Source organism: Psittacula echo (genome assembly GCF_963264785.1).
Source record: "Psittacula echo genome assembly, chromosome: 4".
Classification (NCBI taxonomy): Eukaryota; Metazoa; Chordata; class Aves; order Psittaciformes; family Psittacidae; genus Psittacula; species Psittacula echo.
Window position 1 is genome coordinate 101,740,515 of NC_137738.1, and position 16,504 is coordinate 101,757,018.

Sequence of the window (16,504 nt, forward strand, 5' to 3'; positions counted from 1 at the left end):
ATGAGGTTTCCTCAGGCCTCAAGAGCTTGATACATTTTTCTTCATTCATAAGCAGTTAATCTAACAAAGCTTCTTACATGTGTTCCACATCTTCTATCCTTGCTAACCCAGTAAGTGATCCTAGCCTTTCACACTCTGCAGCTGGACCAACTAGAGAGCTCATCTGTTCCTGAAGCCACCACAATGTGGGGTCCAGAAGCATTAGTATCTTTGAAATATGATTTGCACGTATCTGTGACACTGTTACAGTTCCCATGCCACTGCACAGACAGCACTTTGAAACCCAGCCATTGCTGTGAGTTGTTGTCAGTCACACTGGTGCTGTTAGTCACCTACCTACATCTGAATGTCCACTAACCAGCATCTGATACCAACAGTACCTTCTTTTTTATGATTCAACAAGTTGATTGCATGAAACCATCAGCTTTAATTATGACTTCTGAAAACTCACTTTTTTTTCAATGGGGTCTGCAGGCTTTACCCCCAGAACATATATTGCTTGGCCATTGCCACAAAAAAGCAGGGCAGTGTTCCAGTTAGCTCTTGCAAGACTTGCAAGGAGGGGCTATGAGCTATATAGTCACTCTGTGTAACGAAGAGCTCTTACAAACGGTTACTTTAACCTCGGAAGCAATAACCTTTAACAATCATGGGGGACTCGTAATGGATAATTAACTGAGCATAGCTCACAGCGTGACACTAAGGCCAGAATTGTGAATATTCTTATAACAGAAAAGTACAGAGGAGAAATGAAGGCATTATATTAGTTCTATTTTACAACCACAGTGAATTACAATTGGTTCATTTATCCACAATTCAAGACATACAATTCAAGCTTGTACAGAATTAGACAAAAAAAATGCGTGACTGAATGGGAAAATAAAAGGAACCGTATCCGTTTTAACCTGAAGAAGAGAAAGCCTACAGATACTTGCACAGTTCAAAGAAATTTATTAATAAAAGGTCTTCAGTCTACCCACAGAAGCATTTCAAGAACCAGCAGCTGTAAGTTAAGACCAGCCAAATTCAACTTAGAAATCAAATAATGCAAGTTTTTTACCAAAGCAGGAGGCAAAGCAGGAAACAGCCTGCCAAGATAAAGCTGGAATTACTGAAATCAGGAATCCCTAAATCAGCATGAAATTTTGTTTGAATGTTATAGTTCAGTGATTTTCAACCTTTTTCAACTTTCAAAACTGTAAAAATTTTCCATGGTCGTATAGAATCTTTCATGTAAACAGAGCCCTGTTCCCATACTGGGAATATGTTTGGGCTTTTGATTACCTTTCCCAGTCACTTTAGAAGCTGCCCACAGACTTGGAGTTGTATCGACTACAAATTGAAAATAACTGCACCAATTCAAACAAAACAGAAGTTAGTGATGTCCTTCACTATAGGGGGCTGTATTTTCTGACTCTGGGCTATTACACTGCCAGCCTCATGCTCCCCTCAATGTGGATGTAACAGCTGTTTCTTAGTCAAAAAAAAAAAGAAAGTCAACAGATTATCACCAAATATACACATGCCAGGGTAAACTGAAAATCCACTGGTTTAAATGCTTTCTCTCCCTTATCGTAATTGTTACTACACTGCATTACATGGAATTTGCAGAATACAGCTCTAGTTTCACCACTAACCTTCAGTTAGTACAGCAATCCCAACATTTATCTGTTCACCATGTTCTATGATACTGTTTGTGCCAGTAGGCAATACATCCTCCTTTGTAAAGAAAGATAGTGCTTTGTCAGACCAGCTCACACACTTGGAAAAAGACAAGTTTTGAGCTCAGTTATCCTTTAACATGCACTGCCCGAGTCTGACATGTATTCAGTACTTCACCTTAACTAATTTTTTATATGGACATTTGTGAATTCTGTTTTCTATCCCATATATGTTATGTTATGATAAATGAAGCTAAACATACCTCTTTTTCTTCTCGCTTCCTTGATTTCTTCACACATTTTATTAAATTCTGGATCCAGTTCAGCAGCAATGATAGCATGAGCAGTGTCCTTCAAAGTACAAGCTCTATGTCTAATTATTTTATCTAGAGAACAGGACAGCACACTTGTTAGTTTTACCACAATTACATAAATTCTTTACCATTTTAATGTTGTTCTATACTGCATATTACAACACTGATACAGAGAGAAGTACTTGGGAAATACTACAAATGTATGAAAATGCAAATAGATCAATACCCTAGCATGCAGAAGAATCACAACCCAGCTATTTAAGAGATACAGGAGTTTTCAGAAGTGCCAAATTGTTACTTTAATCAAGAGTGGCAAACAGCGAATGATGAATACACTCAAATTAACTTGCAATCTTTGGAAACTTGCCAGAATCAGCAGGTGTGGCCAGTTCCCCCAGGCAGATCTGCACAGTGTAGTGCAGTACCGTGCAGAGTCCCAAAAGTAACAGAGAGACATGTCCAGGAATGACTTTATCCACTGGGGTCTACAAACATTTGTACAATTATACTCCAAAATCATTCTGGGTATCTCCTTCATCTGCAAGGTAGACCAGGCTTGCTCACATTACTGCCCTGTTGTTTTTTTGAAACCTTAAATTTTGCTTGTTACTTACAACTACTAGAAAATTCAAAACTGTGCTAAACCAGATTACTTTATTGCTAATATTGAATAGCTATTTCTCATTTTAATCCATTGAGAAAACCTGGCAAGAAATAAGCCTCAGGTTTGCTACATTTTCATGTCTATCTGGGGAACAGGACAAAAAAAAAAAATATTGCCCACACTGGAAGCCTAAATATGACTCATAAAAAAACATGTTCTCAAAGACCAATTCCCATACCTTTGAAACACACAAAAGAAATTATTCCAACACTGCTGAAATTTGAAAATAATGGCAACTTATTAAGTAAGCCCATGTGTACAGAAAACTGACATCTAGAATGCTGCTTTTCAATGAAAGCTACAGCACTCGTTGTTTGCCGTTAGTACAAACATATTTAATTTGTCAATTCATCCATACTGAATTACTTTTTCCAGCTGATGGAAGTACTTCAACAGCAAACATCAACATTAATGTCTACAACATATTATACAATTAGCAGATTTAATCTGTTTTAATAATCACTAAAGACAACAATTAAGAATATCAGTGAACATTTACCAAACAATGTTTATAATTCTAGAAGCAGCAAATTTTACAGCTGGAAAAACTGCTAAGTGAAAAAGAACATCCAGTATCCCACTCCAATGAGCCTTACATACGTTTTCTGGGGAAATCTATCACCACTTAAATCAACTGGAAACTAGAATTTTTTAACCACATATTTGTGAAGCATTATGGTTTATGACCACAAAAAGAAATTATAATGCATTCTTTGCAGATGTAATTCTGCAGTGTTAGACTTTAAAAAGCTGGTCAGATAATACAGTTTAAGATGCCCTTGCACAAGAAAGAAAGAAAAGAAAGAAAAAAAAAAAAAGAAAAAAGAAATCAAATCAGGAGTATTTGACTGAACTACGACTTTCTTCTAATCGTGTGATGGGCAAGACTTTTCCACAGACTTCAAAGAGGCAAATGCTATTATGTCTAACACACAATGGTTATGTTTCCATGCCTTTAAGAATATTTCCTGGTCAAACAATGGAAGGAAAGAAAAAAAAAGAAGAAACCCTACCTTATTATATAACCTATCTGAAATTTTATAGCAAAGTACCAGGAGAAAAACCTCAAAGAAGCCAGTTTTGAATATCTGCACTGTATATAAAACCAGCTAGTCTGGCAGTCCAATTGCTTTTCCAACTTAATGACAGAACAGAAGCAGGTACAGTATGATTCTTCTGTAAATTCAAGCATGAAGCAGAGGCAAGCGTATATGCCCAGCTTTAAAGAAAGTGAACATTTATACGTTAATATTCAGTTAAAGCACCTGAACACATATATTGCTTACTCTGAACACACATGATGTGCTGCTTCAGCAGTACATTCACAGAAATCTTGCATGTCAGAAGAGCAATACATCATCAGTGACAACACAGAGGACAGAACTATCTTTCATTACCTACTCAATGATGAGAAACTCCAGAACTTAACCTAGGAATAGCCACATCAATTTCTTGCAACTCAGTCGTGACAGCAAGGAAAACCAAAATATCCCTACATGAAAACTTCTGCCACTAATGTTCCCCAAGCTGCCTTTGTTATATTATGTTTCTGCCACACTGAACCTGAGACTTGTGTTGTTTATTGATCCTGAGCAGATCTGATCTTGGAACTGTAGTCACATAATGCCTGCTCTAAAACTTAAAAAAACCTCTTCAGACTGTATTTCCTAGAATTAACCAACCAAGCTCACAGATCCAAGTGGCCCAGAAATGAGAACAAAGGATATATATTGATGCTAATTTTCCCCAAAGCCCATCACTTAGTCACAAACGTACATCAGTCACATGCAGGAACTATGTCTCATCCTCATCTTCTAAACAGACACTCTTCAGACACCCAGAATCCCAAGTGTCAATCAAAGGCTTTGATTAGTTCATATCAATTACACATCAGAAGTCCTCAGAAGTGTTATAAAGACGACAGAAAACCTTCTGCTGTATATAATCAATGTTCTTTTTTAATTTTAAAACAAAATGCATTATAAATTGAAGAAATAAAGTTTATCTTTTACAGTGATAAACTAGCACTAGGTTCAAAAGGCAATGTGTAACTGTTTGACCTGACTATTCTGTATTGAGTTCACAAATGCCTCAGAAAATAAAAAATTTGAGAATCAACAAAAATACAGAAAATCAGGCTTTAACCTGGTAAAATCATTGCACAAGATTTTAATTAAAAATATTTAGCACACTGGAGTGCATCTGTAGATGGACCCAGATTTCCAAGTATCACCTATATTAAATACAACTATGTTAAAAGGGTACTTTGTTGTTGTTGTTTTTTTATTAATGACTCTTGAAGCTGCCAATTGAAGGCTTTCTTTTGGCAATGTACACTATAAGGTGGCCCTAGCAAAGAGAACATAAGATGTTCTTTCCTCAGTTTTGAGCATTAAGAGCTTTTACACACATTTCAATTCACAAATTCCATTTTAATTGAAAGTGTCCCATCACACTTTGTCAAGACAATACCTTCTAATCTCTCCTAATCAGCTGCAACTGACTTCCTTGCCTGATGATTTATCCTGGTTTATTTCTATCCCCAAATACATAGTTCTTAATTTCCGTGTGAGGATTTCATGTTCTAAGCCAATATGGAAATAAAGCAGGCCACTGCCAGATTGCGCGCAGGATTCTCTACAGAGCTCTCCAAATCACGTTGGGGTTTTGTTGCACATACAAAGTCTATTCACTGAAAAGGAGCTGTAAATTTGAAAATTAACTACAAAACCTTATTTATTAGAAAACAACTCTGAATGCTGTAGTTCTCCTCCTCTTATAATATCCCCCAGTACCCCACATGCCTCAGAATACTAAAACCACAGACCCTTAGCACTTGCTTATCCTAACTGTCACGCAGCATGCAGTGTATTTAAATGTTTGAATACTAACTAATTATGTGATTAAACACCACGCTTTCAGGTTTGGGTAGGCCAAAACGAAGTAGATCCTTTACCTCCAGGATCTTTGTCTGGATTGTACTCCAACGCATTGCTGCAGATCAGGTCAATATCTGTTAGGAAATCCTTGGCTGTTAAGTAGTTGTGTTTATCAATTTTGGTTATTACTGTTGATAGGTCCATTGGCTCTTTGATAACTTCAAGGTAATCTGAAACCTATAAACAGACAGCACGCAGAAATGACACAGAACCATATGCATTACATTTGAACATTGCCAATTTCGTATCTTTATGCTCATATATTCATTCCACATGTTTAGCTCTAACATATTAACCAAACATTCTAATTTCTGAACAAACTTGTTAAAAACAGAGGTTTAATCAGACTAAAAACTCAAGACTTGCAAAGCTGTAGCCTACCAACATATCTTTCAAAATTAACTTAATAGTATTTTTGAGACAACACATTTTAACGTGCATGTATTTTTAATTTTATTTAGACTGATTTTTTTTAAAAATTATTTTTTTAGTGTTACAACACTGTCTTGGCAATCAGCCTAACTCAAAACCCTAGGATGAACTAGGGAAGTTCACATCGCAGGTAAAGTTGCCATTAAACTTAACAGTCAAATTATCAGCTTTTAAATATCTTCTATTAAACAGTTCCCTCAATCACTCGTTCAACAAAAAAAGTCAGGTTTTCTCGATTGAGGATGTCAGACTGACGGTACGGAAGAACAGTCTGAAGAGAAAGCCTTGTACCATTGCTCACAGCTTACTATGAGTTAGCTCGTAACTGGAGATTCAGCAACCACTTCGGTACACTAAAAAGTATTTAATGTAATTAACGGCACCATCAGGGTCTCAAGCTTGATAGTCAAATGCACCAGCACAGCTGCTGTTAACAAAACTCACCAAAAAATCTATGGATTTGTTATTTACTTCAAGGAAAAAAACCCTATGCTTAAAAGTTTCAATGTGATGAAGTTTACAATCAATTAAAAATACTGGCAGCCTCAGAAACAGTACTGCATTTTTCTTTTGAAATTACCTACGTATGATGGTGGCTACCAAATACTGAAGAGTTAAATACATATTCAGATCAAGCTGTAACAGCTCGGTAAGTTTGGGAGGCTTTTTAAATAATATATCTGTAGACATTCATTTAAAAAAAAAATAACATAAACTAACATTGAGCAACCTGGTCTAGTGGAAGGTGTGCAAGGGAGTTGAAACTAGATGATCTTTCAGGTACCTGCCAACCCAAACCATTCTATCATTCTATGATTTTATGATTAATATATTACTTTTGCATTACTTTTATTAGTCTATAACCTGATCCCTTAAATACAGACATTGAAATTTTTGGTGAAAAATTAGAATTGCAAAAATTCTCTTTTGTCTCCCTCTATGGAAACATGATGATAATGGGTTCAGTGATTGGAAAGCCAAGCCACAGGCTTCCTTTTCTTGTTAACACATCAGAAAGGATCTTCGCTGGAAACTATAAACATTCCTGCTGAATTAGTCAGGAAAATCCTTGACTTATCACATAGCAGCATTCTCTGCAACACAGGTAGGAGTGAAACAAGCTTCGATTTTCAAAGTCAAGCAGACAGCCTGTTGTAGGAAAGGATAATCCTGTGCTTAAATGCACCAAGTGGGACAAAAAGGATTACATTAAATTTCTAGTGCTTTGATAAACTAGCAAGGGTTTTGGCAAGCCTTTAAATAACAAATTCACATTTTGATTCTCTCCATCTACAAAAAGAGCATGGTAATTTGTTTCCTTATTCACCTGAGTTTAGACCACAGGTTCTTAGGGGAAAGGAACTGCCTTTACTGCAAGTATGAAGAGTTTTCTACAATAATGGACCTCCAAAGCAGATTCATAATAAGAATCAGTTACTGCTCAGACCATGCTCACACATTAAAGAGCTTTTGTCAATCTATTAAAAACAGTTAGCTACTAGCCACTACGGAAAGCTCAAATATAAGCCCATAAAAGATGCTTGTTCATCCTGCATGGAATTTACACTGCAAATCTACTTTTTACAATGCTGTACTTTCAATATCCCTTATTCATATCTTAGTATCTTTCAAGAGATGCTTCTCTTCAAAAGCAATTAAGCATTTTTTTTTAATTAGCAAGCTTGCAAAGCACCAGCATCTGATCTCAAATTCAGACTGAACACAATCCTATTCACACAGCAGCACCTGAAAATAGATTTGCAGATCAAAGTGTCTCAGTTAGGTGTACACACACTATAATCGACCAGTTAATGCCTTATAATGTGCTACCATCTGTGATTAATGGCATCCAGAAGCATTACTGCTGAAATTATTCAACAATACTATTAATGCTGAATACATTACAGAACACAGATCACTTTCCCAATATCATCATGCCTCTGATTACAATGCTGTAAAAGCTTTTATTAAAGAATTATATTTATGGTTTCAAATATTTCAGGAGCATTGGTAGCAGCAGGAGCAATGGCTTTTCTAAATGCTGATTTCAGTTATAAAATTCACAAGAATGCACAAGGTCACTCATATAGCCAAAGAACACACTCCAACTCCTTGCACCACACATGATGAGGCTGTGATTATCTCACCAGCTACAAATCAGCATTGTAGACTGGAAAGATCATGGATCAAGCATCTATTTTTCTAACATCAATTTCCTTCTTTTAATTTATATTATTTTTTCTAACAGTTTCAACTTCATTGTTTGCACACTACTGAAACAAGACCTCTTCAATATCCACCGGTTTGCTGAAGATGTTAAAGCGTTTGTCTGTGGCCAGCCTCTTGGTAACATCCCTGAGAAACAATCGCAGCTCTCTCAATGTGTTCTCTTCCTGGTCCTCCATTCGCTGCTTTTCTGCTTCTGACAGCTCACGGGCAGGGCATGGCAGTGCAAGAGGAAGAACTTCTAGAGCACGAAGAGCTAGGGAAAAAAACAAGAAGTCAGACAATGGAAACAGTAACAAGACAATGATTCTTGGGATTATGCCACTCCAGATTTCATTATATACTTAATCGGCCTCATCGATCTGCATGCTTAACCCCATAACTCTCCCATTTCCAAACCTGATAAATGTAATGCACAAAATTTATGCTGGGCACTGATTAATACTGTCAAATGTGAATTACACTGTCATTTACCCATACATTTTGAAAAAGGAAAATGTCACAAAACATTCAGATCACCCTGTAATTGTTTTTACTGTAACTTAGTTTACCAGCCTGTTTCCTTCTTGGTGGGGGCATTGCTGCCTCATCAAGAATTAACCCTTTGAAAAATCGCAATCTGTCTTCTTCACTTGGTTTCTGAATATAGAAAACCTCTTCATATTGAATTCTGAAAATACATTTCACCTAAAAAAAAAAAAAAAAAAAAAAATTGGGCTGCCACTCAAAAATACATGAATAAACTTATCAAAATAAGTTACAGGAAAGAAGATAGTAAACTCTACTGAAAGCTGCACATACAGCTTAGGGAAACAAATCCTTGTAATTTCACTGAATTTTCTGTAGTAACTAAACTAGCAGTACCCCATGATACCAACAACAGCCACCTCTGCAGTGAAAAAAAAGAGAAAGGGCAGGAGAGGAAAAAAAAAAACAGTAAAAGCAAAGGGTTGCTGAAAAAAACAGGAACTCCCCTCCCCCATCCTGAGCCTCAGAATATGTAAAGCTAAAGGTTAGGCCTTCAGACTAAATCTGCATTTAATTACAGTGGAGTAATTTGTCAAAATGAACAATTTTGTCTTCTCAAAGTAGCATGGAGATTATGAAAACCAGTAATATGGGCATACAGTCCTCATTAAAGAAGATTACAAACATTTAATTAATATTACATTTCCAGTTTTACATATTTTAAATTACATTAGAAAACCACTGCAAACCAGAATGGTTTTACATGATCAAAACATTCTGAAGAGCACATACCTCCCTTAACAATGACTGCTTCCAGTATAAACTTACCTCTTCAGGCAAATCACTATACATGGACTCAGAGGTAGACAGTAGAAATATAGGGGAGAAAGATGGTATGTCTTGCAGCAAAGTTAGAAAAGTAGCTCTCACAGTTTCACTGACAGCTTCCCACCAATCACCAATATGAGGCATGTAAACAATACTTGGTACTGTTCTTCGAGCTTCACGAAAGATCTAATTAGAAGAAAGACTGGTATTTAAACTACGAAACAAATTGTTATTATCACTTGTGAGTAATAAAATTCTTGTGGACTAGGAAATTACTCATGTTTGTGATATTTTATATACAAATGTTCCAGTAAAATGCAATTATCTAAAGAGAAAGGCTTTCTAAACATGTGTTTGTGACTGTTAACTAGGGAGTCTATATGCTAGGGAGACTACAGAACAACTACTTGTCATACATGCTTTAAAAACTTGCTAAAACTGAACAATCAGGATAAAAATTAAACTAGACTGCAATCCATGCAAAATCCACCGCAAACTGTTTTTAAACCTGAAACATTTAAAACTGAGTATATGAACCCAGAACCACAGCACACCAATTCATACACAAGCTAATAAAACGTAAAACGAAATTCAGGAACTGAATTAAAAAAGAATTAAACTGAATTAAACTTACTGGATATCAGGTATGTGACTAAGGGGGCAAGTTAAAAATGTAATTGCTGTCACTAGTCAGCAGAGAGATCTCAATCACCCTTTAGAGATCCCTTTCTTTTAAACACGAAAATAGAAGGAGCCTATGAAAACCTAGCTTTAAAGTTACATTCCACTTAGCTGTCTTTATATTGATTCAACTAATCTGTTCCAGAATTACATCATTTACTCATTACATAAGAATCTGCAATGTCACCTGTGCACATGATTCTTCAGGCGTTTTGGCACTGACTGAATAAAGTGCTGGCAGATCTAGCCTGTGTACAGAGAATTTTTCAAGAGTGTGCAATAGTGCTGGAGCAAGGTGCGAAGTCTGACCCGAACCTCTCTCTCCAGATAGCAGTAACCTTGGTCTGTAAGAGGTTGGCTGGTGATAAGCTGACCTACAACAGAGCAAAAGTTGCAAAGTAAAATTAACTTGCCAGTGTTATCAATGGAACAATATATATAGAAAGGTATTTTAGAATCCAAAAGATTTTCAATAATGGGTAAGGTTCCTATGATAGTGAAAGAAGATTCAACTAACTCTACTATACCTTAACACTACTCCAAAGTCTCCAAAGCTCAAGCTTTGTCTGATCTTTGATTTCACAACAATTCAAACCCATCTATGCAAAACCATGCGCATATTAAATTCATGAAAATTCTGACTATCCAGTTTATTTAGAATTAATTTCTTGAGCATATAAAAAGACTTAATGGACTTCCAGTTAAGATATTCATTTAATCATGTCTACTTCAGTCCTAACTACTACAGCATCTCTTCAGCAGCCTCAGGAATCCCAGGTCAACCCATTCATCTCTTAAGTACTACCCAAACTTCCAAAATCCACCTAAGATTTCAATACTTTCTTTAATTAAAAAATACAATTGAATAAATCACTATTCTTCTATTCCAGCATAATCACACACTTCTATTCCATAGATTTTCAGACAGATAAAAGATTTTTGACGGAAAAACTGCAAAGGTAAACTTATTTTTTGCTTTTGCTGTTCAGAAGAAATTGTAAGGAGTGCATTCAAGGATTTGGGGGGTTTTGTTTGTTTGTTTGTTTACGGTGGGGGTTACCCTGTTTTGGGGACAAGTGAGACATGAAAAAAGAAGCATTTGTTTTTTCCACTGTAAGTCTTTTCCATGCATAGAAAATTGGTTATGAAACAAGATTTTTTTTTTATTAATTTGCCTTTGAGCTCATTAAAGCATTTTTTATCTGCACATCAATCATCTTGGGCAGTGCAACAAACCTGGCTGGTTTTATTTCTGGTTAAAACTTTTGTAACAGCTATCAACATTGTTGACCTTTGGCTTTTCAGTTCTGGCAGTGGTTACACACACAGATAGTGATCAAAAAGGCTCAGAAAGATAGCTTAAAAGAGGCTTACATACTTTTCAAAAATAAATATACTTATCAAGATTATTTTATTTAAACATATATCCACCCAAACATATACTGTTGGTTTGCTTTCGAGTTCCCCCCCCCCAACCTCCCAATAAGAAGCTTAAATTTGGCATTAAAATACTTGAGTATGTACTATGTGCATTACACAAAAATTTTAGCAGTTTTCCACAAGATGGCTCTACTAAACAGTACTACTAATGTACATTTTCCTTAACCTCATTTTCTTTATTTAGCAAACTCCCTGCAGAAGCCCTCCAGTCTAAAACCGCTCTTAATACAAGATAAATAAATGTTAGTTTATCATTGTTAATTACTGTAGCCAGTCCAATTTATACAGGAAAGACTCATCCAAATTTCACACACACTTTCTGAATTTCCATTTTCCCAAAACATTCCATGAAAAAACAACAAAGAAAACATCTTAAAAATGCTGAATCATATAATGCGTCCAAACAGCTGCAGAAGCTCAACAATACTTCAGACCCAGGAAAAACAAACAATACTTCCAAAATATTCTTACATAGCTCTCTTCCCAGCTTTTCATCTTTCAAATCAAAATGATTTGTTATAATTAAGAACTGCTGTTGACATCCTTCTAAGCTCCACCTGCCTGTTGCAAATTAGTTCTGAGTATTGTATCTAGGATGTGGCCCTTCCCAAGATCATTCACACATCTAAAACTCTTGTCCATACAGTATAATGTTTTTATTACAGAACAGCATTGCCACCACAAAGAAAAAGATCTTTGATATCTCTCCTCATGTAGAACTACATAGTTTTCATAGAATGATAGAATAGTTAGGGTTGGAAAGGATGTTAAGGCCATCTACTTCCAACCCCCCTGCCATAGGCAGGGACACCTCACACTAAACCATGTCACTCAAGGCTCTGTTCAACCTGGCCTTGAACACCGCCAGGGATGGAGCATTCACAACGTCCTTGGGCAACCCATTCCAGTGCCTCACCACCCTCTCAGTAAAGAATTTCTTCCTTATATCCAGTCTAAACTTCCCCTCTTTAAGTCTGAACCCATCACCCCTGGTTGTATCACTACAGTCCCTAATGAAGAGTCCATCCCCAGCATCCCTATAGGCCCCCTTCAGATACTGGAAGGCTGCTATGAGGTCTCCATGCAGCCTTCTCTTCTCCAGGCTGAACAGCCCCAACTTGGTCTCGTGGCCCTCCTCTGGACTAGTTCCAACAGTTCCATGTCCTTTTCATGTTGAGGACACCAGAACTGCACACAATACTCCAAGTGAGGTCTCACGAGAGCAGAGTAGAGGGGCAGGATCACCTCCTTTGACCTGCTGGTCACTCTCCTCTTGATGCAGCCCAGTATACAGTTGGCTTTCTGGGCTGCAAGTGCACACTGAAGCCGGCTCATGTTCAGTTTCTCATCGACCAACACCCCCAAGTCCTTCTCCACAGGCCTGCTCTGAATCTCTTCTCTGCACAACCCGTAGCTGTGCCTGGGATTGCTCCGACTCAGGTGTAGGACCTTGCACTTGGCATGGTTAAACTTCATAAGGTTGGCATCAGCCCACCTCACAATCATGTCAAGGTCCCTCTGGATGGCATTGCTTCCCTCCGGCGTATCAACCGAACCACACAGCTTGGTGTCATCGGCAAACTTGCTGAGGGCACACTCAATCCCACTGTCCATGTCACCGACAAAGACAAATAGTTTTACGTATCTGATTACATATATTTAGAGAAACACTCACATTGTAAAATGAAGGTAGGGTTTATGTATAGCAGCTGATGTCTGTTTCTTTGGTGATCCTGAGTGACAGCTTGCCTCAAAAATTGATGAAGCATTCTCATCTTCACTATCATCTAATATTAAACTTGGTACATCTGTTCCAAGAAATATATTAATTAGAATCTTATCACTTCTCAATACATGCACAACAAGCAAGAAAAGACATTACAATTTTCTTCATATAAATTATAACACATTTTCAAACATAGAAAAAAATGTGTTTAACTATCAGAACACAGAATAATAAGTACTTATTACTTCAAAAACCAAAACAAATTAAATATTGTAGAAGTCTAATCATAATTGCAATTTATATTTTTAAACCATCAAGCAGAACAACTTCCTGAATACAACAAATGTTTAACTTGTTATGAAATGCTTCCTTTGGTTTTATTTTACAGCTAGAGGTTTTTCAAGGATAAAGTTGTAAAATCTGCAATTCCTCAGACTACATAGAGCTTTGTACTTATTTGCTTGCTCTAAGTGCCCAAATTTTAACAGGCACACTTCTTCTAAAATTATTCTCAGCACAATTACTGAGACAATATATGTTTATGAAGAGCTGCTTTCCACCCTCTGATCATCTGCCAAAGAATATCAAATTACTGTTTATCATAGTCACTTCAATTCATTCCAAGTTCATTTACTATACCTTAACCTATTTTAATCCTAGTAGATTAGTATAATGAACTGAAATACATTATAAACTTTCAGAAACTAAAAGCTGAAAGACTGATTACATTCAAAAGGCAGACTGCAGGGACAAACAACTACAAAAAATACAAATATGGCACTAAAACAAAATAACCAGTTGACAGCTGAAAATCAGGTACAGTTAAATTAGTCACCAAAGCCACAACGGGATTAAAAGAGGACTGCTGTGATTTGATAATGGGAAAATACTGTTGCAACATCTTTAATTGCCCCAGGAAAGGAGTTCAGTTGATGTTCCCCTATACAAGCCACTCATTCTCATTGCGATATTAAAAACAGTCTGTAATGATGGGATGAAAATGCTCACAGCCACTCAGCTGAACAGTAAGAGCAGCACAGAGGCCAGGTGTCCTGAGGAAGCAAATGCTCTGCAATGAATGAGCAGCATTTCTGAGAGCAGCCCAGACTCACTGCAGCACACTGTGCTCAGGGCAACCACCAGACAACCTAACAGTAGCTCAAGTTGGCCACCGCTGCTTATAAAATGGACTGCTGTGAAACAGAAGAGTGAAATACAGAGAGATGTGCTACTCTCAGATATATGACCCACTGCATAATTTGCCTGATCTACATGAAGCCATGGCACAGGTCCCACTAGACTGATCAAGCCACCACCGCAGGACAAAGGAATCAACTTCAAAGCAGCATTAAGTGTTGGACAGAGATGCCATCTAAGGGTTATGCATCTAGACATACAGTCCAAGGAAAAATTGTTAAGAGACAACGAAAGCTAGACCATAGCAAGAAAAAGCAGTTCAGAAGCTGTTTGACAAGTAGCTCCGGCAAGAGCAGAGGCCTTCAAATCAAATGGACATCGGCCTCCTAACTCTTGTCTCCCTCCAGTCCCTAAATAGGCAGAATTTTTCTGCTATATCAAAGGCAGACCACAGTGGTAAAACCTATGCTCATGCACTGGACACAGCTTTCATTTCCTAAAATGCATAATTATTTTAAAAGGCAGCCCATCTTTTAATCCCAAGCATCAAGCCTCTGTGACATTCTTTGCTTGTACGCCTGACTCGCTGGATTATGAGAAACAGGTACCATTAGTGAACTCAAAGACATGTAGAAGACCCAATTTGCAGACTGTAAGCACACGAGTAAGCATCTGCTATATAACTGGCTCCAAATTTAAGAAAAACTGAAGCCCTAGTGTGTAATCTACATTTACATTTATAATCATTGTACATGAAAGTGGATTTTGCTGCTTCTAACACAGATTAAGCTTATTATTCAATATTTGGGGCGGTTAAGAGGTTAAGAATAACAATCAAGGTACAGCAGAAATGTTAAAAGAAACCTTAGTCCATGTATCTTCAAAACTTATTATCTACAAATATTTTAAAGTAGCCACAGCAGCAGAATTATCTAGTAAAACTACTATTTAAATCAATAAATGCTTCCAAACTCACTTTGTAAGCAATAATGAGCAGTAATAAATAGGACTGTAAAGAATGTAACTGAGGAAAATATTCTGAACTAGAACTTTACAACAAAGCCAGAGACTCTTAATTCATTCCTTCAACAATAATGACTATCTCTATGTTGGGCATTACCAGCAAGTTAACAGTATATGGAAACTTTAGCACCTTAAACAACTTTGGTTATGAGAACCTGATCTGGTCAAGGGAGCCTAATACAACCCAACTGCAGCTGCAAGCCAGCTCATTTCCCCCTACCAACCACTACATGCTCCCAGGCCCTATCTTACGCCAACTTCAGCACTCGTTAAAACCTCCAACTATCCCACAGTCAGCAGAAAACTAACCAAACAAAAATACACCGGTTTTGGATGTGTTTGCTGGCTAAAATGGTTTAAGAAAGGGCCTGAAGTACTAGAGTAAGTGGAAGGGATAGAGCAAAAGTGGACAGCTGGGCTGGAGGAGCTGCGGCCAGCACAAGGATCAGCTTTAGCTGCCTGGGCTGCAGTCTGAAAGCATGCTATGGAATAAGAATGTAAAGAAAGTCATGGCTGTCACAAAACTAAGATACCTTGTTCAAATTAAACTTCCAAGAAACGACCAGGGTAACTATTAAAGTGTGTCTCAGAGAAGAGCTAGGTAAAAAAACCAAAAAACCAGAACCTATTGACTCACTGCAGTCAAAATAGTCAGTTGCATTCCTTCTTATTCCCTGCTTTCTCAATGCACTCACATTGCTCCCATTGCAGCAGTGTTCTGGCATACATCTGACCCCTTAGTGAGTTGACTTTACTCACTAATTTGTCAAAAAGCTAACTTGACAAAACAACAAATAGTTCTCCAGTTGCTAAGCCAGCAGAAGCACCTCAGATGATCAGGAGTGAAAAGGGCCAGTTCAAGGGGAGGGAAGCCTCAGGACTTTCTCCTTAACCAGTTGATGACCATTGCATAGGCTCAGGTATCTCAGCTAACCGCAATCTCACTAGCTGTGCTGCAAGCTCCC

The 16,504-nt window shown here is 37.3% G+C and overlaps 1 protein-coding gene across 5 annotated transcripts in view; it reads right to left on the minus strand.

Moving 5' to 3' along the window:
* The window catches only part of ATAD2B (ATPase family AAA domain containing 2B), a 78,623-nt gene that overhangs the window by 24,199 nt on the left and 37,920 nt on the right, over window positions 1-16,504 (minus strand). For all 5 annotated transcript variants that reach the window (XR_013956539.1, XM_080614855.1, XM_080614856.1 and 2 more), the window contains 7 exons: window positions 13,329-13,461; window positions 10,401-10,587; window positions 9,533-9,718; window positions 8,788-8,923; window positions 8,296-8,492; window positions 5,596-5,755; window positions 1,925-2,047 (listed from right to left, as the gene is read on the minus strand). Coding sequence is in view for 4 of the 5 variants with exons in the window: in XM_080614855.1 (XP_080470981.1) it covers window positions 1,925-2,047; window positions 5,596-5,755; window positions 8,296-8,492; window positions 8,788-8,923; window positions 9,533-9,718; window positions 10,401-10,587; window positions 13,329-13,461 (1,122 nt within the window). In the remaining variant the exon portion in view is untranslated. The remainder of the gene's footprint in view (window positions 1-1,924; window positions 2,048-5,595; window positions 5,756-8,295; window positions 8,493-8,787; window positions 8,924-9,532; window positions 9,719-10,400; window positions 10,588-13,328; window positions 13,462-16,504) is intronic.